The following is a 22608-nucleotide window of genomic DNA, read 5'->3' on the forward strand; positions in this document are numbered from 1 at the left end:
ACAGCCACAGACCAGTAGGAAGCCATTCATTACGCTGTGCAGGGAAGGCAACGTGGGGAAAAACCAGGCCGACCACGTAGCACCAAGCCTGGCCACTGAGTCCTGGCCTGCCCCATCTCTTCTCCTGCAGTCTCCACGCCCAGGCAACGCCCACTGGCTCGCACAAACAGCCTCCACACCGGGTCCTTCTTTCCCTTTCGTTCCCCCGTCACCGTCTAAAGGGCTTTTCCACCTACGAGGAGCCAGCGTTGGAGCCGAGTCCCAAACCAAGTATTGAACATTTCCAAGTGATTCCGCTGTCAAGAAACTGGCCCGTGGCGGATCAGTCACACTCGAAGCAGTCTCTGCAAATATTCGGTGAACTGTTTGTTCAACTCCTGCAATCCTGTGTGACAGGGAGATCCGAGAATGTAGCTCCAGTTTCACTGTCGGCCCCCAACTGGTTCTGGCAGATCATGGCAAAGGTCACGGCTCACTTGAGAAGCCGGTGAGAACTTACGCTGATGTCCAATTTCGACGGTGGTTGTCACCGGTTGCAACTTGTTTTGACAGGAAATGAAATTATTCTAGCGGTGTACCACCTCCTTGATTGTCCAATATTGTGGCACTAGGCTGGAATAATCTAGTGTAACTATTTGGGACACTTGATTTTACATGAGTCAAGATTATATGCAAGCAAAGTTTGGAGGTTGGATCTTAACAAAAAAAATACACTGGTGGTTAATCATTTAACCTGATATTAAACTCAACTATAACCTTGATTGAAGAAGTCTGGACGGTTTTCTTGTTTATTTTGCTGACGGCTATTATGCTACTATGCTTGGTGTTCATTCCATTTAAAAAAAAACTGGTGCACTCATTCGGAAGCACAGAAGGCATGAAAGCCCGCTTATTACAGGCTGCTACAGCATCACCAGTGCCAGTTCCAGAGCTCTGTGTCTTCACTCTCTCGCTCCACAGCTACACCTCATCCAGCGGGTTGGGAAGTCCCTGCATGGGAGGCTCAACCGGCTCAATCCAGCCCCGGCATGGAGAAAACCAAAATATTTATAGAAAATGCTGCCTCCCTGTTCCTCCTCCCAAAGACAGAGCACAGAACTACACCCCGTACAGGGAGGGGATGCTGGGACTGGATCAAGCTCAAATGAATGGGAGATGATAAGACAGCAGCAGCAGCACAGAAATCTGGCGCATCACATTTCTCATTTCTGATTTTTTTTCCTCCTTTACTTCCTCCAACGTGGATTTCCTGTTGTTGCGTTACTTCTGATGGCCACTACACGGCATCGTGCTCGTACTTCTTCTACACCTGGAGGAAAAATCTAATCTGACTCGTGGTCAGCAATGGCAAAAGATGCCTCCCAGGATGATGGCTTCAAATAACCAAAAATAAAAGCACCTGAAATTACTATGATGTGTCCAAATATTTGTGACCAGAATTGACCTAAAATTAGTTTAAATGAAACGTGTAATTAAAACATGCAATTACAGCCACAGCTATGTCGTGTGGAAGACATTTAAAAGCTCTATACTGCCTATACAGTGTTTGTTTCTGATGGGTATGATTTAGTATTTGAACTGAGTATAATTTCTCAATATTTACACTTTTCCACTGCCTATAGAATTGAAGTTCCTGCTGGTTCTTGAGTATAATTTCTAAACGTTTGCACTTTTTCACTACCTCCACAGTTAAAGTTCTTGTTGCCCTGAGTATAATTTTAATTTTACATTACTCACGCTGTTCCACTGCCTCTAAAGTTGAAGTTCCTGTTGCTTGTGTATAATTTCTAAATACTTGCACTTCCTCACTACCTCTACAGCCGAAGTTCCTGTTGGTTCTTGTGTATAAGTTCAATAACATCAATATCTGCACTCATCCATTGCCTCTAAAGTTGAAGTTCCCGTTGCTTGAGTATAATTTCTCATTAGTCGAACCTTTTTATTGCCTATGCAATTGAAGTTCCTGTTGCTTCTTGAGTGCAATTTTCTCATTATTCAAACTTTTCTACTACCGTAGAAGTGGAAGTTCCTGTTGAGCACAATTTTGCACTATTTGCAGTATTTCCTGCCTCTATAGTCGAAGTTCCTGTTGATTGGCAAGTATAATTTCTCATTATCTGCAAAATATACGGAGACTAAGTTTCAATTTCTTATTAGCAGCAATTTCTGGATCACTGTGGGGTAAATTAGTAAGCGCTAACTGCTTAGTGTCAAAGAGAAAAAAAAAGAAAAGCTAAATAACGTGAAGTATGAAACTATTCAAACGCCTTTTTGCTAGTGAGGCATCTAACTACTTGTGCGTGCGTGTCTTTTTTTGTGTTTGAGTCTGTGTTGCAACAAGCCGTACTCCACTTTTGGGCCCGGTAAAAATAGTGGTGGTGGATGTGAGGTCCCTTCAGACTCTGTTATCAGGCTGCCCTGCCGTCCCTCCCACAGCCGCAACCACAGACTGACCACACATTGCAACGAGCGGCCGCGCACACACACACACACATATCCACACACACACACACACACCCAACAAGTACAAGTGCAAATAATTGCACAGCAATCCATGGCTCCGTCCAGTAAAACACATGCACAAAGAAACACATAAATCGGCGTTCACATAAAAGCAGATAGAGGGAAGGCAAAGTGTAGACGCGCCCAATTAGGCAAAAAGGGATCCCAATAAAAAAAAAAAAAAAAACGGGCTAAATATAAAAATAAAATAGACGCTCTCTTGCTCTATATAGTCGTATTCTTGTACAAACAAAGCCTACATAGACACTGTGTCATACTTCCTCACATGTGCATGTACACATGGGCGTGACAGCCAAGTCGTTTTGTGGGGCGTCTATCTGTGTGTACATGCAACAAGTGTATAAGTGGATCTTTGTCAAGCAAATCTCAACTAGCCCCGAGGGAGTTGTTTACTTGTTTGTTTGTTTCCATTTTGTCGAGAGATGGGTATATTTATATATATATATTTTGGTACTGGCAGCACTGGGGGTGTGTGGAAGGGTGACATTTAGCAGCTTCTTGTCATCACTCCTGCGTCTGTCTTGAGTTACCTCAACAACAGCACTAAAGCACGGGGGGAGGGGTCAGTCAAATAATGACAGAGCCATTTTGCCCTCATCTTGTTCATTATTCCAACATGGGTCATTATAGATGGTCTTCTTTTCAGCTACGGAGTATAAGTTGAAATTGGAGCTATTTACTTATTCAGAAAAAATAAAATGCAGGTGTGAATTCAACCCGTTCAGACCTGGCATTTACATCCTGAGTGGTCAGCTATAAGTACCTGTGGTCACATCTCGCATTGAAACATGTCTCCACATGGGTTCCCCATCCAGCACTTGAGATCTGGTCTCAGTTTTCACGTTCTGCACACAACTTGTCATTATTATTATTATCAAACCTTTGTCTATACAGGTAAATCTCATTGAGACATAAGGACTAATTTTCAAGTTCATTCTTTGCAGATGGACGTACTAAGAGACATTCCTTAACATTACAAATCTAACACGGAGTTACAGACAGACATAAACATCAAATAAAGACGGACATCATTGGGGGCACAGCAGAAGATGGTCACGGTACTTTTCTCCAATGGATTTCTACTGGTGTTTCAGAACCATGAACAGCTGTTTCTTATGTATGCAAACCATACGTATTTTGGAACGAGCTGTTAAGTCTTTTTCACTCACTGAAATCGTAGTGTGTTCACATTACCAGTGGAATGTGGTCAAATGTGTCCGAGACCACCTCCAAATCTGGTCAGAGATCAGTTCACTCAGTGTGCACTGGGTGCGTTCAAACTTGTACTTAAAGCTAGTCACCTGTGATTGGATTGCTAATGATGGATGTTAGGGTCATGACGGAGCATGCAACACAGAATGTTCCACAGGACGATTAAGGAGAAGGTGTATGTATAAATGACTGCACACGATCAATGTGCAGAAAAACAGTGAGGTAGCATATTGCAACCAACCGAACACAACTTGTGAAATGAAAAAAAATGTGAAACTTAGGCCTTCTCTGGAGTAAGCGTTTGGTTTTTCTGTTCTGGCTCGCTATATATAGCAGTTTGTAAGATGCTAGCTGGGTCAGCGTACATGGAGAGGCACAACCAAGTGGCTGGGAAAGTGAACAGGGACATCTGTACCCAGTGTGGAATAGAAGTACCCAAACCCCAATGGTCCACACCACAGAAGGTGGTTGAGATCAACAGAGCCAAGGTTCTGTTAGACTTCAGCTTCCAGACTGACAAACAGGTCCCGGCTAACCAACCGGACATAGTGGTGTTGGACAAAGAGCAGAGGAGGGTGGCGGTGATAGATGTGGCGATACCAGCTGACGCCAACATCAAGAAGATGGAAAGAAAGAGAAAAGGTTGAGAAGTACCAAGGGTTAGAAGAGCAGCTGGAACAGATGTGGAAGGTTACGGCGAGCGTGGTCCCTGTGGTAGCAGGGGCACTCAGGGCAGTGACGCCCAAACTGGGAGAGTGGCTCCAACAGAACCCGGGAACGACACCTGAATTCTTAGTCCAGAAGAGCCATGGCAGTGCTAGATATAGCTAAGATACTGTGCAGGACCCTCAAACTCCCGGGCCTTTTAAAACATTTTAAAAGAACAGCTGATGCAGCATATTGTCTTATTGCTGATTCTTGAAGACTACGTGTACAAAAAAGATCCAAACCACTAGTCAATTTACAAGCTTTGTCCAATATTCACACTTGAGTAATCAAGTATGGAACTTGAAGAAAATTGAGCATACTCCAGATCCAAACACCAGTAAAAGTTACCAGGAAGCTTTTAAGTTACTTACTCGTAACTTAAAAACATTCTAGTACTCTTTCAAGTTAAGAGTACTAGGGTCTTAAATCTGGGTTCCTTTATTCCTTAAAGGAGTTTGGAGAAGTTAGTGTGTGTAATTTGGTGGAACTAAATAAGAATTCGATGTAGTAGAGTAATAAATCAATACCATGATCAGATTCCACCACCAAGATGAAAAATAATGGTTATTTGCCTGTAACCACGACGCACACTGACTTCCTGTTCTATTTTATGCTTTTACGTCTTTGTAAACAAGCATCTGTTTCGGTCTTAGACTGTCAGACGAAGTTAAGCATTATGAATAGCAGTAGATTATTTTAAGTAAAGCATGCATACAGTAAACAACATTAACACCACTACCGACAGAGAAAAGGAGCATATGATACTCCCGATTCAAGAGCCTCCTCATGTACGCCCCATTTAGCCCATGTTGTGGAAATACTCAAAGGATTACATCCATTGAGTTGGCGCTCCTCAAACCACAACTTTAACACGTCTGGCCTGCGCCGGGCATTGTGGGCCAGGGCATCTGCTGGCGCATGTCGACTCCAAAGTCCAGCGTCAGGTTGGGTTAGTGCCGGTCTGTCCACTGGGCTCGTTAAGTCCAGTTCAGATTCTATCAACAGAGGCTTGGAGCTTGTCGGAGTGACTGAAGTGAGTCCAGTATTTTCAGGGTCTTTCGGGGCGATCCAGATGACTACCTCGAGTACAGTCAATAAAACAGGCTGACCAAATCAAAATAATCATATCTTTAACATTCTTTCTCTCTCTCATAAAGACATTGACAGTAATCTGAGTTGAATTTTGTCTGAGTTGCAGCAGATATCAAACATCTTCAGTGCGTGTGTGGAAGCCAGCATGGTGGTAAAGGAGGACCTCAGCAGCTATGATCACTCCCAGCTCCACACACTGGCCCACAGACTGTTGTTCTTTGAATGTAGCAAAGGAAATCATTTCTCTCTCTGCAGCAAAAAAAAAAGAACATCTGCTACTCATTACAACGAAGCATATCAACATACATTAAACAGGTCCAAGGCTAAACACAATGTCCTTATCATCTCAGCGTAAACATCAACACTCACTCCCTTTTCTCTCCAGCTCAAGTCTAAACATCATACTTCCTCATTATGCACAAGTGCGGAACATTTCGCACACATTCCTCCGCACACATGGATGCTATCTCGTCTATCAGCGGGCGAGTGTGTGATGCTCCCCTCCACACGTACGCTGCAGACCTCTATCTCTGCGCTGCTATGTTTAGACCACTTCACCTGCGAACACTCTCGACATATCTGCCTCCATCTTCTCCGTTGCGCATTCACCAACTAACTACACACCTGCTATCTATAGCCTGGACATAGATGAGCCCTTCAGATATACACAGCACTGTCAAGACTACTGTCATCAACACAAAGCGATAATGAGTTGGATAAAACCAAACACAAGTGAAAAGAACAGAGATACTCACCGGTTTGGAAGCTTCCAATTTTTCGTTAAACCAAAGCAAGTAACAGATTATCAATAAACCGAGCCAGTGAACTTGTAATTCATTACGAACACCTACAAGATTCTGAAGGAAAAGAACGATATTCAAAAACAAGCACGTGCATAAAAACATATTTAAAGGTGGCACGTGCTGAGATCGTTTATTCTACTATGTATTCCGTCCGCAGACGCATTTAAGCTGAGCAGACGGCGTGTGAGGTAAATCTGGTCTGGTTTGCTTTTGGTGGAAGGAAAAAGGAAATGAAATGTCTGAGGAAGGCCTGCAGGGATAAGCTGCGACGCGTCCCGTACACATCTTTGTACCACCACGACGTAGCGTAGCGTAGCATAGCGTACTTCTCGACTTTTTGGGCGGGTAGAGAAAACGGCTTCCTTAAAAGCACCATTTAAAAGTGAAGTAAGAACTGCAGCGTTCCTGGTCCAATCTCATGCCAGTGGTAACGGAAAAACTTGTGAAGTCTTAAATGATACATGGCAGAAAGGTAGATGAGACTAGAATACTGACTAAAAGCTGTCTGGTCTCAGGTACTGTCGTAGGGATGCAGCGAAATGAGCCTTCATGATGTAATTACAGAGACACAGAAACACATGCTCATGGAATTAAAACATACTGGAAAGTGATTTCATGACAATAGGGCTTTTTACTCCCATGCATTCCCATTTTTAAAGACTGTTTATTATTCAATTTGTCAAAAAATATGCTAGTCCCTAGCTTTGGCTTCAATAATACAATAATACTGAGTATATTTATTTATTTTACTGTGGTAGTGATCTATATCTAGCAGGTTATGCACAAAAAAGTCAGTTAAAATCATCTTTAATGATCTTTAATCTTGTGCATATCTATAAATATAGACTGTTATTCACACCTTACCAATCACCTTGGAAGAGTTTGTCGCTTGTTGTCTAATCTTTGTTTCATCTCTGTGTATGTTGAGGTGCTTTATAACAATGTGACAACAAACAGAATCTAGAGATCATCATTTCATGCAACAGACACATTCGTCTTTGTATCAAAGGCTCCGCTCTAGTCTATCGTAGGATGGTTCATCATTTCTTTAGAGTCCATTGTCCATCTCAACAGCAATAGCAGTTGAGGTCAACACTGTGTTTCTTCATTAGAGAATCTAAAGGTAGCCTGAAGAATCTGAAGTTTGCACAACTACCTCTTGCATCACCAGATTGTTCACTGTGTGCATGTGCAAGCTCATAGTGATCAGAAATGGAAGCCCTAAGCCAGGTAAGAAAGATGAATCACTAGATTAATCACACTCGGTGCAATGAGCCCAAGTTTATTAACTTAGCGATTTAAACATAAGAAATTAGCAAAGGCGGCTCATTAACCTTCCCGTTGTCCTCTGGGTCAAATTGGACCTGTTATAAAAGTGGTCTACTGGAGAAACCATCAGACTACGGGAGGACAAAAGCCGCACGGTCAACAAGAAAGACAATATGAAGGTTAAATACATATTTAAATGCCATTATTTTTAACTCGAACGACAACAGACGCCTGCCCAATATTTCACGAGCCGCAAGTGTACACAGGGACATGCCAGAGAACGTCTTTGACGCGGTGTCAGAGAGTTTGGAGCCCAGAATAACAGGAGGGAGGTGTCACCTCTGTCACTCACACAGCTCAAGACTTTGGATTAATCTTGGAAGGATGTTGAGCTTTTGTCCCCTTACGATAGTAACCGTTGACGTGTTTGATGAGAGCGTATTTACCCACCAACTGAAACCCTCCAACTACAATGCTACAGCTGAATCTACTGCACACAAAAAAATAACACACCTCACTATGTACTTACGTCTTAGAAAAAACGATTTGAAAGTCTTCAAAGCTCTAAATGACATAAAGGAAATTGACCGTTTCCAACTGTGTAGCTGTGTAATCTTGTAAGAACTGAAGAACTGGCTCCTGCATCTGTGAGGAGATTCCTTCTTCATCTTTATTTTGAGACTAAGACATTCCTTTTCTAGTTTAGTTGACAGAATCTTGCAACTTGAAGATCCAGGACCTATAGGAATATGCGGTTTCCTCTCTATACATACACTGTATGTAGTGATCTGTCTTACAGTTAAATTTGCTATGGCACCATTCAGACAGCCGCTGTTACATAACAATCTAAATTGCACAGGACATTATAATCTCATCTTGTTGCATGGAAGGAGCAGTCAGAGGTTAAATGGCTGAAGGGGAGAGACGGAGGAGGACGAAAAGTAATAAATAGAAATAGAAGAGATGTAGAGAAAGGCAGAGGAGAAGAGCCAAGACCAGATGACATCTGGGGAAGATTCTCTCATGGCGGCCGCGACAGGAAAAAGCAAACTCAAACCACTCTCCTCCTCCTCCTCCTCCTCGCGAGCTCCTCTAAGCCCTGCGAGAGGCCCACCTCCCCTCCTCCAACCATGCCTTCAACCCGCAGCGGACCTCCCTGCAGCCCAGACCGCTATCAAAACGGTGCAGTTTTTCATTCTTCGTCTTGACCCCTGGGCTCCGGGTTCTTACCACTCCGCTCTTACCAAACCTCATCAGTGGAGCCCGATAAAAGGCCCGGGGAAACTCCCTCTCCCCTTTTCCTCCGCGCGTGTTGATATTACCGGCAGACTCTTTGGTTGTGTTTGTCAGCGTGTGATGACAGAACTAAACGCTGGTATTTACCCTGCGATAACCGCCTTGTCTGGACAGGCTCCGAGTGGAAACTGAGTGTGTGGCACAGACGGAGATTTGCTGAGGTGTGATGAACCACATCTACAGTTACAGCAGGTCCACACATTGTTGGACGGAGACACAGTTTTTGTTATTTTACCAGTTTACCAGAACATTTTCCAGTTAAGGTTATATACACAGATCAGGAATAACATTACGACCACCTTCCTAATATTGTGTAGGTCTCCTTTGTGCCTCCAGAACAGTTGGGACTCATCAGAGAATGGACATGGACCTTCTGGGGGTGTCCTGTGGTGTCCTCAGTGGGGGCCTTTGGGTTGAAGAGAGGGGGCTCTGTGGGATATCCCACAGATACTTCGGGATCTAGTGAATGTGAAGGCCAGGTCAACACCTTGTGCTGTTCTTCATGCTTTTTTGAGTTGTTCCTAAACCGTTTTTGTGCATCCTACTGGGGGATGACTGCTGCCATCAAGGACGGTCACTGCCAGGTGTAGATGTAGTAGCACACAGGTACCAGAGATGGCAGTAGGTACATTTGAGGTAGCACATGAACCCAGATTTTCAACATCTGCCTCCAATAACGGCCAGGCGATGGTCGCTACAAAACTGTAACCCCATCCTTCTTCATGATGCTTTGCTTGACTTTTTACTGCAGCCGTCTTCAGTTGCGTCCACTTCTTTACCTTCAAATACTCCTGAGATACTCACAGTGAGTTTTTGGTTCAGTTTCCATCTGTACTGTGAAGCATCGTCCAATCAACTCTGCTTCATTTGGCTGAATGTGAGCAGACGGGGCACGTCTATGCACTGCAGCATTTATCAAGCTGCTTCTATCTTCACACATCATCAATAAAAACTAGTGGCCCAGTTCCAAGGGAAGCCGTGCATGTCCTTTATATCACACTATCACACCGCCTTCACTATGTTTTACAGATCAACTTCCCTGTCGTTTTAGTTCTTATGTAGGCATCTCTTTAAGGTAAATGTGTTTGCATATACCCATCACCATGTATGTGTCATGACAGACACCGTGAAGTGCAGTCACTCAGCTTAAGTGGAGCCTATTATTATTATAAATATGTACATTTATGATATCTTGAAGGAAACATGGAGCTCATTGGGAACATACATAGAAACATACGACCCGTGGGTCAAAACTGGCTCATCAGAGGGTCCAATCTGACCCCTGGCGTGAATTTGGAGCCGTTATTACTTTATTATATTGAGGGCTAAAATGAATATAAGGCTACAAACATTTTGCAAACTCATAAGAGGCAAAAGAATGGTAATAAGTGGATGATTTATTTAAATGTACTGTATATACGTTAGGGAATGTAATGCATATATGTCGATCTATGTGAATATGTAGGAAGTTTAACAAAACATCCTGTTGGAAAACATTCTGGGGACGATTTGATTCCAACACTTGTGGTGAATCAAACAACTCGTGATTATAAACCCACGCACTGAGTGTTATGTATATACAGTATATATATGTATATACATATGCTGGTTTATGTTCATGTGTGTGTGTGTGTGTGTGGGAGCAGACCTGCAGCAGAGTCCCATGGATGTGGTTGTGTTGGATTTTTGGTCCTGGCTCTAGAGGAAGGTCCTGCAACAAGGAGCGGACGGTGGACGGGACCTGAGTGACCAGGACGAAGGGGACGAGGGCCCGAGCCGCCATTTCCCTGGTCCGATAGACGGCGGAGTGACCGCATCTGCAGAACACACAGAGAAGCAACATTAGCGTCATGGAAAGTTATTAAAACGAAGGCAGACGGATCACGGATGCCTGCATCATATGATAATGTAGTACATTATGTAACTTTGTATATGAGTTAATGGAACAAGTTGAATGTTTCCTCTTATCAATTTTTTTTTTTTTTACAGCTGTAGGCTTTCAATGAGAAATAGTGTAATTACTGCTCCTATTATGATTATTAATCATGATTATTTTGTTCTCTAGCCACATTATGTCATGGACAAATTCCCCAGCTAGGAATGATGACCCACGACTTATTTGATTTGGACAGTTGCCGTCTATTTTTATGCGTACGTTATGCAACATCCCCGTCTTTTTCTTTTTTTTTTTCTCCCCCCCCTCGCTCTTGTTCTTTCTCCGTCTGCCTCTTTGAACTAATGCAAAAGGCAAAAGGTCTGAGCGCAAACAGCTCCCTGGTCAGCGGACGACCGAAAAATCTAGAAACAAATATTTTCAAATCGTTACCCAACCATTCGCTCCATTTTGTTTTTGCCCGCACGCAGATGCCTCCATCCCACGGTCATTTACAGCGATCAGCCGGCGATGGCGAATGTGGCCAGTCACCCTAAGAGTGTGCTAAAATTAACTTTGTTTACAAGCTGATAGTCTTTCCTTCTCCAGTGTCATAACACAGCCAAATCTGACACGAGGGAAGGACATGACCAAGACCTCATTGAGATAAGAGGCAGACGGGTGAGGCCGATTGAAGGAGGTAGAGTGAGGCTCTGCTACTGAAGGAAGAAGGCAAAGGCAGAATGGCTTGTGAGTACGTTTCAGTAAAAATACCTATGAGACACGACTAATTAGGGTTAGGGTTAGGGTTAGGGTTAGAGTTAGATTAGGGTTGCCCATAAACCAGAGGGTTAACAAAACATGAACCAAATAGAACATGAACCAAACATGAACAAGACATTGGACCTTTACTTGCTTCCATTGGCTGGCATTGGTATGTGTGTATGTACCATATCATCCCAACAGATCACTTTGATCTGTACAGCAATACTTGTGGTTCCTAGAGTTTCAAAAAGTAGAACGTGCCCCTCTCCTGTGGAAGCAGCTCCCAGATCAAGTTCAGGAGGCAAACAACCCTCTCTACTTTTTCCCTCTCTAAGTTAGGCTTAAGACTTTCCTTTTTGGTAAAGTTAGAACTGGTGCCACTGAACCATCCCTTAGTTATGCTACTATAGGTATAGGCTGCTGGGGAGATCATGCACTGAGCAACTGTCCTCTAATTTCTTCCCCCTCACACGTATCCTCTAAGTTTTTGCCATGTGTTTTTGTGCTACTACCATACAGCAAGTTTGCTCAGCTTCACCTGCAAATAAGAAGCTGCCAATGTTAGCTACACGCTGTCAACTTTGACTTACACACTCCCCCATAACTCTCACACATCAAAGCCTTGATGTCTGACTTTAGAATTACAGTTGAATGAACTTGATCCCAACTGGAACTGGCCAACTCTAGGAACCGAAGTTCAAGTTCACACCGGGAGACGAAAATAGTTTTCGGGCAGCCTATCCAGGAACAAAAACGCATTAAGGGAAATTTATTGGATATTGGAATTACACTTTAAGAGGTGGTAAAAATATGCATAGCAGTCTAGATTCACAACAAACAAGTTGATATGGGTTGAGACATTAGCATATACTTCTGGCCAGTATGTGGAGAAAAAACATTGTGAAAGAGCAAGAACTACTGCAGGAGGTAGGGAAAAAATGGAATTTATGGGCGTCTCCCTTGTGCCTCCAAAAAGTTGTGACTCATCAGAGATTGGACATGGACCTTCTGAGAGTGTCCTGCTGTGTTTGGCAACATGATGCTGTTAGTGGGGGGCCTCTGTGTCCTATGGGTTGAGGGGAGGGGTCTCTGTGGATCGTCCCACTTGGTGAGTTTGGGATCTAATGTATTTCGAGGTCAGGTCAACACCTTGTGCTGCTTATGTTCCTAAAGTGTTTTTTTATTTGTGTGTGTGTGTGTTTCCCAGCAGAACAGTGAATTGTCACGAGAGATGGTGGAAATGTTATTTTCTCCTCCTGTCAGTGGTTTTAATGTTGTGGTTGATCGTGTATGGATGCACTGTATTCAAAACCTACAGTTGCATGCCAGCGCAGTCGAGCACGCACACTCATATACATTACGTGCAGGGTAAGATCAAACGAGGACGAGTGGTGTGTGTGCATGTCGCAGACTGTTTTATGGGCCGCCCTGGCATTGAAGCCGGCCGCCGAGGCCAAACCAGCAACTTAGCTCCGCTGTGGAAAATTCAGCAGGACATTCCAGAGGAGCACCTGTCCAAGGACTGCAACAGTATGCAGAGACGAAAAGGAAGCATGGCGTTTTTCCCAATCTTGAAAAGGAGCGACACATAACATGTAGAACATACACAAGCAGCAAAAAGTTTTAGAACGCTTCAGTATTTCTTAATTTCTTTCTTTCTTTTTTTTATTATTGAAGCAGTTTATTGTCTCATTTTACTCTGGAATGAAAGCATAGACCAAATAATGATCATGGAATCAATATATAACACAATTTATTCTAAACTTTCAAACCATCATAGTAATCAGCTTTGGCTGATTTAACATGTGAACACACTTGTGCCATTCTTTCTTTCTAAAATGGAAATCAAATATTTTTCAGAGTTCTTCCCAATTTTGTTGCAGAAGTTCCCAGAAATGTGTGTCTCTTGTAGGGAGCTTTACTTTCACTCTTCTGTCCAGTTCATCTCAAACCAGCTCCATGGGGTAAAAGTCTAGAGACTGGGCCATGGTCCACTCCATGTTTTCAAGCTTTCCATCTTGTTTATACCCTGAGGTAGTTCTGGTAAAGCTTGGACTAAAGTTTTGGGTCATTATCTCGCTGTAGGATGAAGCCCTGACCAACTATACCAGAGGATAGTTCGTGCCGAGAAGGAAACATTTCGAAAACCTGATGAGGTGGAGAAAATAAAAGATCCTCAATATTAGCATGGGCTTAAACAAAGAGAGGTCTGTCTGAAGCACCAGGTCAGCTGTCAACAACTGCTCTTCCACCTGTTGTACGCTGCGCCTCCTCTTCTCTCTCGCACTCGCACACATCCACCTACGACCAGGCCGACGGCCAAAGACCTCGTATCAGACGCAGAAAACAGTTTGCATTCCTGAGCTCTGCAGGCCGGCGCACGTGAATTTATGAGCGCAAACATCTCACACACCCATAAACACACTTAATGACCAAATATCCATGCCCGATGCTCACTTTTCACCCCTCCCCTCCCAGCACCCCACATGGGCCCCATATGTTAACTATCTGTGCTAATTTGTCCCATTGAAACTCTTTTGCGAAAGGAAATAACAGTTTGGAAGGGTGTAATTTTAGAAACAGGGGCATCCCCTGTGGGGTCAGTAGGCAGACTGTTGACTGGCGTGGACGAGGCTCATCTGGACTTGTTTTAGAGAGCTGAGAGAACAATTTCCTCCATAGAGACCGTAGCATGTTGGCTAAACAAGCCAGTATGTCACAGTCCGTCACTAAAGAATGCACTGTAGGCAAATTAGGAAGTGGAGTCAAGTGGTGACAGACAAAATTAATTTGCTCCTTTCATTCATTTATATGGACACTATGGAGCTATCTGAACACAATAAATCTTTATTTGTTTTTTGTTTTTTTTGTCACAGGACATGTAACTGATAACTGTCAAAAAGCTCTAGCGTGGAGAGTTTGATAAGGGTCGGTATGACAATAGATCCTGATTGCACATGTCTACACGTGTCCATTTAGGTACAGAGCTAATGTTGTACGAATATAATCCACATCACAGTTTCTGTTTGTGTCCATAGATGCAGTGGAACATCCGGGGGCACTTCCTAGTACTCTGACTTAAATAACTGGTAGACTGGATTTGACAAGTTGGATTCAAGGATGGGACGATGCAGGAGGGTCATCCTGGAATTGCATTTAAGGATTCCTGGTCGTACCAAGTCCCTATAAGTTACATCCTGATGCAGCCTCTGTAAACCGTGCGAAGCAAGAACACGTCTGGGCATTTGGACCATACTTGAGCAGTGACTGATGATGTTTTGCAAGTGAATACAAATACAGACAAGAATGCATCCTGATAAGTGCCAACGGTGACTCCAGTATGAGTAGCTAAACAGATAGTTAATCACCACAAAGAGCTACAGCAGCTTTAACGTCATAGCTGGCCTCCTGACTCCCTCTGTGAACAGTTTTCTCTCCGTCTGTTGATCAACTATCGAGCGACCACCTATTTTTGATAATGTCACTGTTGTGCCACATCTTCTCCAGTTGTTGACGATGATGACCATCTTTGCAGTGTACCACGGTGGATCCAACACCTTTGTGGCTCTTGTGCAAACAAGAATATGTAGATTTAATCAAACTCACTTCCAGATGAAGACAGATGTGCACTATTGGACATTATCTTGATGAGTATTTGATTGTGAACAAGGATAAAAACCTAGAAATTATAAAAGGGTTTGGACGGCAACAATACGTCTCTATCCATGGTTAAGGGTTAAATTTACCTGAGCTACAGATGGTTTGATCCCACCAGGTGATAAACACATCATCCATAGATGACTTGGCCGATACTCACAGTCCATTACCAGCAAAATTTTAGGTCACCATAAAATAGCTTTCGCATCTGGAAGAATTCAGCTGACGATTGCATTTTCTTATGTATTCATAGTTGGTTACTGTCCACAAAAGATGATAATAACATGAGGAATTTGGGTAAATGTACACCGTGTTTGTTGGAAAGGATTATACCGCATTTCAAAGGTTTATGGGAAATGAGATATGAGACGGTGCAGACTGGAAAGGATAGGAAAGGAAAGGGAGTGAGGCATGCAGGCAGACAAGGTGAGGAGAAATTGGATAACACGAGATATAAATCACTAGCACAACCCTGTGAGGCTTTCGCGTTAAGCCAGAGAGAGGATAAGAAAAAGAGAGAAGATGGGGAAAAAGAAAAAAAAAAAGACGTGGGAGGAGATAAGAGAGCGTTCACCAGACGTAAAAACGCCAAGGCTAGGAACGAAGTAGCTATTAGTTATTATTATAAATGAGTCCGATCTTTATCATCCCCCCCCCCCCTCGGACGCCAACGTCATTCTCTTCGTCATCGTCCGTGAAGACGTGACGCATGCAGGAGCCATTCAGCGAGGGAGTGATATAAAGATAAAATGTTACATGGTGATGATAAGCGGCGAGGTACGGTGGTAGCACCTATCAACAGACAGTCTGCACACGCCTGAAGGAGACCAGTGCAGGGCTGCAGCAAAAGTTAAACCTGGGCTATATTAAACATCTCATTAAACATGTGGACTTCATTTTGGGCGGATGTGTTCACTGCATGCCTCCCCCTGACAGGAACGAATGCAGCTAAAACCTAGCAACCAAGAGACGGGTTCAGAAAGGAATTACTACTCGTTTGCTAAACGCATGGAACATGTCTAAACCTAAACGTGGATCCTGAGCGATCAGAACGCGAGCCATAGAAACAGTTCACATTCGCCTGCACATTAAAAAAGCTTGTGGTATTTGAATTACCGTAACTCACTGGTGGACAAAATTCAAAGTATGGCTGAACTCTTCTGGAAAAAAAAAAAAAGCTGCCATTCTGATAACGATGAGGCACAGCTGCGGTTGGCTGCAAGTTAGGGAGTGGGAGTGATGCAAGACTGGGAAGACCCAGGAAGAGAGAGTTGTTTGGAGGAATTTGTTGGTAAAAACGAAGTTGGTTATATCCTTGAGATGTCACGAAGGTCTTCAACACAAAAGCACAACGTCCCAATGTTCAGCTGCACTTTGAATACTGTCAATAGCGCAAACAACTGTGAGTCACGACAACCATACGTTTGGTTTTAAAGGGTTAATCTTGCCGATTCTTTATTGATCCAAAACAAGTAATTCAAAAAACTGTGGAGATATGAGAAGCAGCTGGAAATACTAAAGCGTAGGGGTCGGTGTTGTCGCTGTAGGCTTCGAGTCAGTGAGGTTTAGGGTTTGTTCTAAAAGTTTTAGTGGACAAAACCGCTGGATAGGATGACAGTTTCAGTAAGCTGTCATTCAAAATGCTGAGCGTTCAATAAACTGAAACTTATCATGAATGTATCTTGTAGTGTTATAAGTTATTGGGAAAAATATTCCTCTAGCCACTACGTTAATGAATTTAAACTGCTGTAGACTTGTTGGGTAAATCATCTGAGACATATCCCACATGTGTCCATTAGCCACTAAGTTAGTTGGAGTTAATGTTAAAAGAAACAACGGTGTAAACTAAAAGTATGAACTGTTACTATGGTTAAAGTGGTGCAATGTGAAACGTATCCTTTTAAAGCTTACTCACTTGTCTAGTTTATTTCAATTCGTGGTTAATTCTGCGGATAATAAAATGTAAGATGAGAAAACGTAACTCAAAACACTAAAGCCACAAACTGTACCTTCTAGTCTTGATGGAGTCTGAAACGGAGCTGAAGTTTGCTGAGGTTTGAACATGACGCAGTAGCTGAGCTCTAAAACAGCTTAAAGAATAGTTTACGTGGCCGCTGTGGCTCCGTAGGTGGAGCGGGTTGTTTGCAGTTCGCTTTCCCGGAAATGCCACACGCCAAAGCGTCCCTGAACAAAATACTTTCTGTAGGTTATCTGTTCAGAGAGCGAGTCATGTGTGTGTGAGTCATGCAGTTAAAATGGGGATCAAATGTGAATAATTGTGTTGCAAGTCCAAGAAACTTTAGTTAGGAGTCCTGATTTTAGCCTTACCATCCTGAGACCGAGAAAATCCCCCAAACAACATCTCCTCACAGCGCCCACACGGCCGTTATCTAACCCATCAGTATTGGATTCCAACGTCAAGGTCAAAGCCCAACTCCCCGTATCCTCCCACAGGCGCACAAACGCACAGACGCAGACACACAAGCCGTATCCAGCTGTAAAAATACTGGATTCGCTCGGATCATCTGCCCGGATAATTTACATAGCAGATAAATTATGCAGGATACCTACAGCGACGGCATAGTTTTGCAAACTTCAAAAAGGCCTCTCGAGGTGCACCCTACGAAAATGAAAAGCTTTCACAATCACTTGTGAGATGAGCGTTACCCCGCCACCCCTCAACCCCGACGCCAGCTTTTCCATCCGCAAAACATCACCAGCTGTGTTTGCTGGCAATGCAGATTACGCCTGCAGCTCCAAACACCTTCAAATCTGAGCTTCAGACATCTTTCCCCGACCAGTTTGACTTTAATTTGATACATTTTGCAACTGTGACACAAAAGAAGAATTTTCTTATCTTTCAATGAGGTGTTGAGATTATTTAGTTGTGATGCTAAATGGTTTGAGTTTAGATTCAGTCCTCATAAATACACCAATCGGCCATAACATTATAACCACTGAGAGGAGAAGCAAATGACTCTTGGACCTGGCATTCGTGTAGAAGTTACTAAGACATGTAGCTGCCACCTAGACCAGACCAGACCGGGCACCCCCCCACCCCATAGCAATGACACTCCTTGGTGGCAGGACACAGAAACACACACACAAAACACTTTGGGAACAACTCAAACGAATGAAGAACAGCACAAGGTGTTGACCTGGCCTCCAAATTCACTAGATCCCAAACTGATCCAAGTATCTGTGGGATGATCCACAGAGGCCCCTCCCCTCAACCCAAAGGCCCCCCACTAACAACATCCAGGACACCCTCAATAGGCCCGTATCCATTCTCTGATCAGCCACAACTGTTTTGGAGGCACAAGAGAGAACTACACAATATTAGGAAGGTGGTCATAATGTTATGCCTGTGTGTGTGTGTAGGAGGCGCAAACTCCCGTTCCAATTGCAGGTGCTGCAGATGGAGATGAACGTGTTCCAATAATATTTGAAGATTTCTGCTTCTCAGGAATGTAAAGAATGAAGGCTGTGACCAGTTTCCCATTCGCATGGAAGGTTTACTCCCCGGTAAACAGCCCGAGGATTCAGATAAACCCGGTTACAGTGTAAAACAATCACTGCCACATTAAGACAACACGTCAGACAAAACACGTTTTTTTTTTGTCCTAGCGAGTAGAAAAAATAAACTAAACAGAAGCACAATAGAGGAGAAATCTATCTTGTTTGTAGGAGTGATTAAGCAATATCATGGATTTCAGTGCCAAGCCAAGATAAGATGGCACATTCTTATAAAAGTAACAGAAGCACCTGTGCAAACAAAACAAAAGAAAAAGCGCACACACACACACACACGCTCGTGTTTAGACTGCAGGTGTTTTGTCTCTGTGAAACGTTCTATAGTTAGAAAGAGCAGAGAGCACAGAGAGAGGTTATCACGGCTGAGAGAGCAGGTGTGTGACCCTCTTGGTTTTGATAGAGCATTCCTTCAGTTCATGTTTTTATTAAGCTGCATACGAACGCACAATCTGACTAGAGACTCATTGATAAAGATGACATCACATATGCAGTGCTACTGTGTGTGTTTGTGTGTGTGTGCAGGCTTCAGAGCTGTCTGCATTTCTGCATAAAAACGACTCAAAACTTCCTGAAAGTAGACAAAAAGTACTTCCGCACACGTTTATTACAAAAAAGAAAAGTCAATATTACATAAGTTGCAAATGTAAGTGCACCTCTGGGATTAGGCTTTTAGTGTCAAGGCCTATTTAAACTCCATCTGTTTAGTTTCAAATCAATCAGTGCCCCGTTTTTTTTTTTTTTTAACAATCAAGGATTCGTCACGGTTTGATCCTTGAACACATGTTTATGGACATGAGCGGCGTTAAAGGAACTTCCTGAGGAAGTCAGAGAAAGAGTTGTTGTTGCTCATCCATCTGGAAAATGTTGCAAAACCATTTCTAAAAAGAAAAATTACTAAGAAAATATCTTTTGTTTCCACTGTTGTGTAGGTCTCCCTTGTGGCTCCAAGACACTTGTGAGTCATCAGAGAATGGACTTGGGTGTCTGACAACAGGATGATGTGGGTGGAGGGAAGGGGCCTCTGTGGATCATCCCACAGATATTTGATCAGTTTTGTATCTAGTGAATTTGGAGGCCAGGTCAACACCTTGTGCTGTTCTTCACGTTTTTTTGAGTTGTTCCTAAACTGTTTTGTGTGTTGGTGTAATTGGTGGAGTGTCATTGCTGTGGGCGGTCTGGTCTAGGTGGGGGCTACATGTATAAGTAACATCCACATTAATGAATGCCAGGTCCAAAACTTTCCCAGCAGAACAATGAATTATCACAAGATGGTCGAACGTTATTGACTTCTTCCTCTCAGTGGTCATAATGTTGTGGCTGATCGGTGTAAGCACTGTATATTAAAGGGGTAAAAATCCCATTTTGTCTTGTGGTTTTCAACAGGACAGTGCAGATTTCCAGATCCAGAACTAACACCTACCTTATGATGAAGGGCATGAAAGGAGCGAGTCCCAGTGGTGAAGAAGATCCGTCCATGGGCGAAGGGTAGAGCCGGCTGAGCACCAAGAGCAGCAAGAACAGGCTGGGGTGTAGCTTCACCTGGCCACTGTCACTGAAGACACAACAAGTAAATTCAAAACAGATCTTAGTGTGAGGCTGTTACACATGAGAAGCCTAAACCTGGGACATAAACTACACGGCTAAACGTCTCTAGAGGTACAGTTGTAAATCAAGTCTTCTCTATTATGTTCATATAAAACTATAAGAAAGTATAAGAAGTTGAAATTCAGTGGTTATTACAAGATGTACTGATGAATGTGTTCATCTGGTTTCGTGCAGATACTTTGCTAAAATAACTGAAGTTGTCATACCTATTTTTACACATAGCTAGTGTAATGCTGTATTTATATTCTACTGCTGCATTGGCCAAACTGATGCCATTTTTCTGGGGTAACTGGCCGTCGCCATTATGTCACCTCCTGTTTCTATAGCGTCAAATAACAAATAACTGAAACGAAACTTAGCCAAAGAATATGCACTTGACTGTGCATCAACATTTTATTAACGACCTAAAATGACTCAAACAATGATTTTAATAGGAGCCAATGCAACAAAATTTTATTCTGTGTACACTTGAGTACAATTAAGTCATTTTAGACCTTATGTCAAATTTCTTGCAGGGAGATAAACAATAAGATAATATGTCTGTTAACTTTATATGAACGTGAAGGGCAACAGGTGATTAGTTAAACTTAATACAGACAGAAAAGGGAACAACTAGAAATCTGCCCTCTTGTTCATTTGAGTTCGTTCACGGTCTGAAATGTTGTGTTTTTCTCTAACCAAGTTCCAGCACTTCCCCAAAACATTGCTTCATGATTTTATTATCTCCACTGATATACTGTAAAAACCCAGCAGGGATTATTTGATATTTTTGGTTAAACATGGGAAATGTATGATTGTGTGAAAGTGGATTTTGGGCCAGTAAATGCAGTGTTGATTTAGCAAGAGCTGTGAGGGGGGGAGGCATCCATCCATCTACAGGGGAACGACTCCCAACTTCAGAAAATTCCCAACCGAGGCATGAGGATTTACTGAAGTGAAATATGTTTTGGGGAGGGGGAGGAGGAGGCATGTGGCTTTTGTTGAAGCAGCTGATAACTTAGATCCTAACCTTTGTTTGATTATTCTATGCAGACTTCTTGGTGGTACCACTGTTATATTCCAGTGTTGTATGCAGGGTTAGGTTTAGTGAGCTGCCGCTGCAGTAACTGAGGCCATGAGAACTTCTAACCTCAACCTGGATTCGTTTACAGTCGTTCATTTACGGCTCGTTTGTGAGGCAGGATTAAACTGGAAAATGCCTACAGTTCAAGTTCTGATGCAAAAATACGACCGGCCGTGAATTCCTCCAGCTTTTTAATACACCCCGCGTGTCTAAAACCACCCACGCTCCGATACAGTCATCCCCCTCGTCCGTCCTTGAACCCGAGCTTTTCACCCCCGTCCAAATGTCATTACTGCCAGCTGAGTCAGAGTGGAAAGTGTCTACCTCTGCCAGCGGTTTCACGGTTTCACTCTGACAAACTCTGCTGCGGAGGAAGGGTAGGAGGAAAAGAAACGGACAAGTACTTTGTCTACAAAACCGTTAACTGTACTGTATGTGGTATCTAATACACCGATCCGCCACAACGTTACGACCACGGAGACGTGAATAACATTTAAACCATCTTGTGACAATTCAGTGTTGTTCTGGGAAGATTATGGCCCAATATTTCTTCATATGGATGTTACTAAGACATGAAGCACCCATCTAGACCAGACCAGACACCCCCACCCCATAGCAATGACACTCCATGATGGCAGCAGAAATCCCCAACAGGACGGCAGTTTAGGAACAAAAAAAAAGAAGAACACAAGGTGTTGACCTGTAGGATGATCCACAGAGGCCCACACTAATAATATGGATTTCAAAGTCATGCACATGCACTTTCCAGTTCCTAGTGTTAACAAAAGACATGATCTCAGTTACTTCTCTGAGCTCTAACCACAGTTAAAACATTCAAGTACGCAGATGACACAACAATAATTGGCCTCATCACCAACAATGAACCGTGACAAACCACAACTGGAACGGAATACAAAATGCAAAACTCCTGGTCTACATCAACTCCTTCAAGTTTCTGGGCGCCCATATCTGCATTAACCTCAAATGGAACACCAACACTGAACACATTATCAATACTCCTCCTGGCGTGTTTTTACACAGCCATCATTCAAACCATCATCACCTCATCTATCACAGTCTGGTATGGAAATACGGAGAATCATTTGCGGAAAAGATGACAACGGATTCTAAATAAAGCCTCCAAAATCTCCAGCGCTGCCCTCCCATCAGTCCAATCCATTTATCACCAATGTGTCATTAAACCAGTA

At 43.1% G+C, this 22608-nt stretch overlaps 1 protein-coding gene across 1 annotated transcript in view; it reads right to left on the reverse strand.

Moving 5' to 3' along the window:
* Window positions 1-22608, reverse strand: part of thada (THADA armadillo repeat containing) — a 111698-nt gene that overhangs the window by 42646 nt on the left and 46444 nt on the right. Inside the window, exons 28-29 of the mRNA XM_047603736.1 lie at window positions 20153-20284; window positions 10552-10720 (exon numbers count right to left, since the gene is read on the reverse strand). Of these exons, the coding sequence (XP_047459692.1) occupies window positions 10552-10720; window positions 20153-20284 (301 nt within the window). The remainder of the gene's footprint in view (window positions 1-10551; window positions 10721-20152; window positions 20285-22608) is intronic.

The sequence above is a fragment of the Mugil cephalus genome, chromosome 13, assembly GCF_022458985.1.
Source record: "Mugil cephalus isolate CIBA_MC_2020 chromosome 13, CIBA_Mcephalus_1.1, whole genome shotgun sequence".
Taxonomy (NCBI): domain Eukaryota; kingdom Metazoa; phylum Chordata; class Actinopteri; order Mugiliformes; family Mugilidae; genus Mugil; species Mugil cephalus.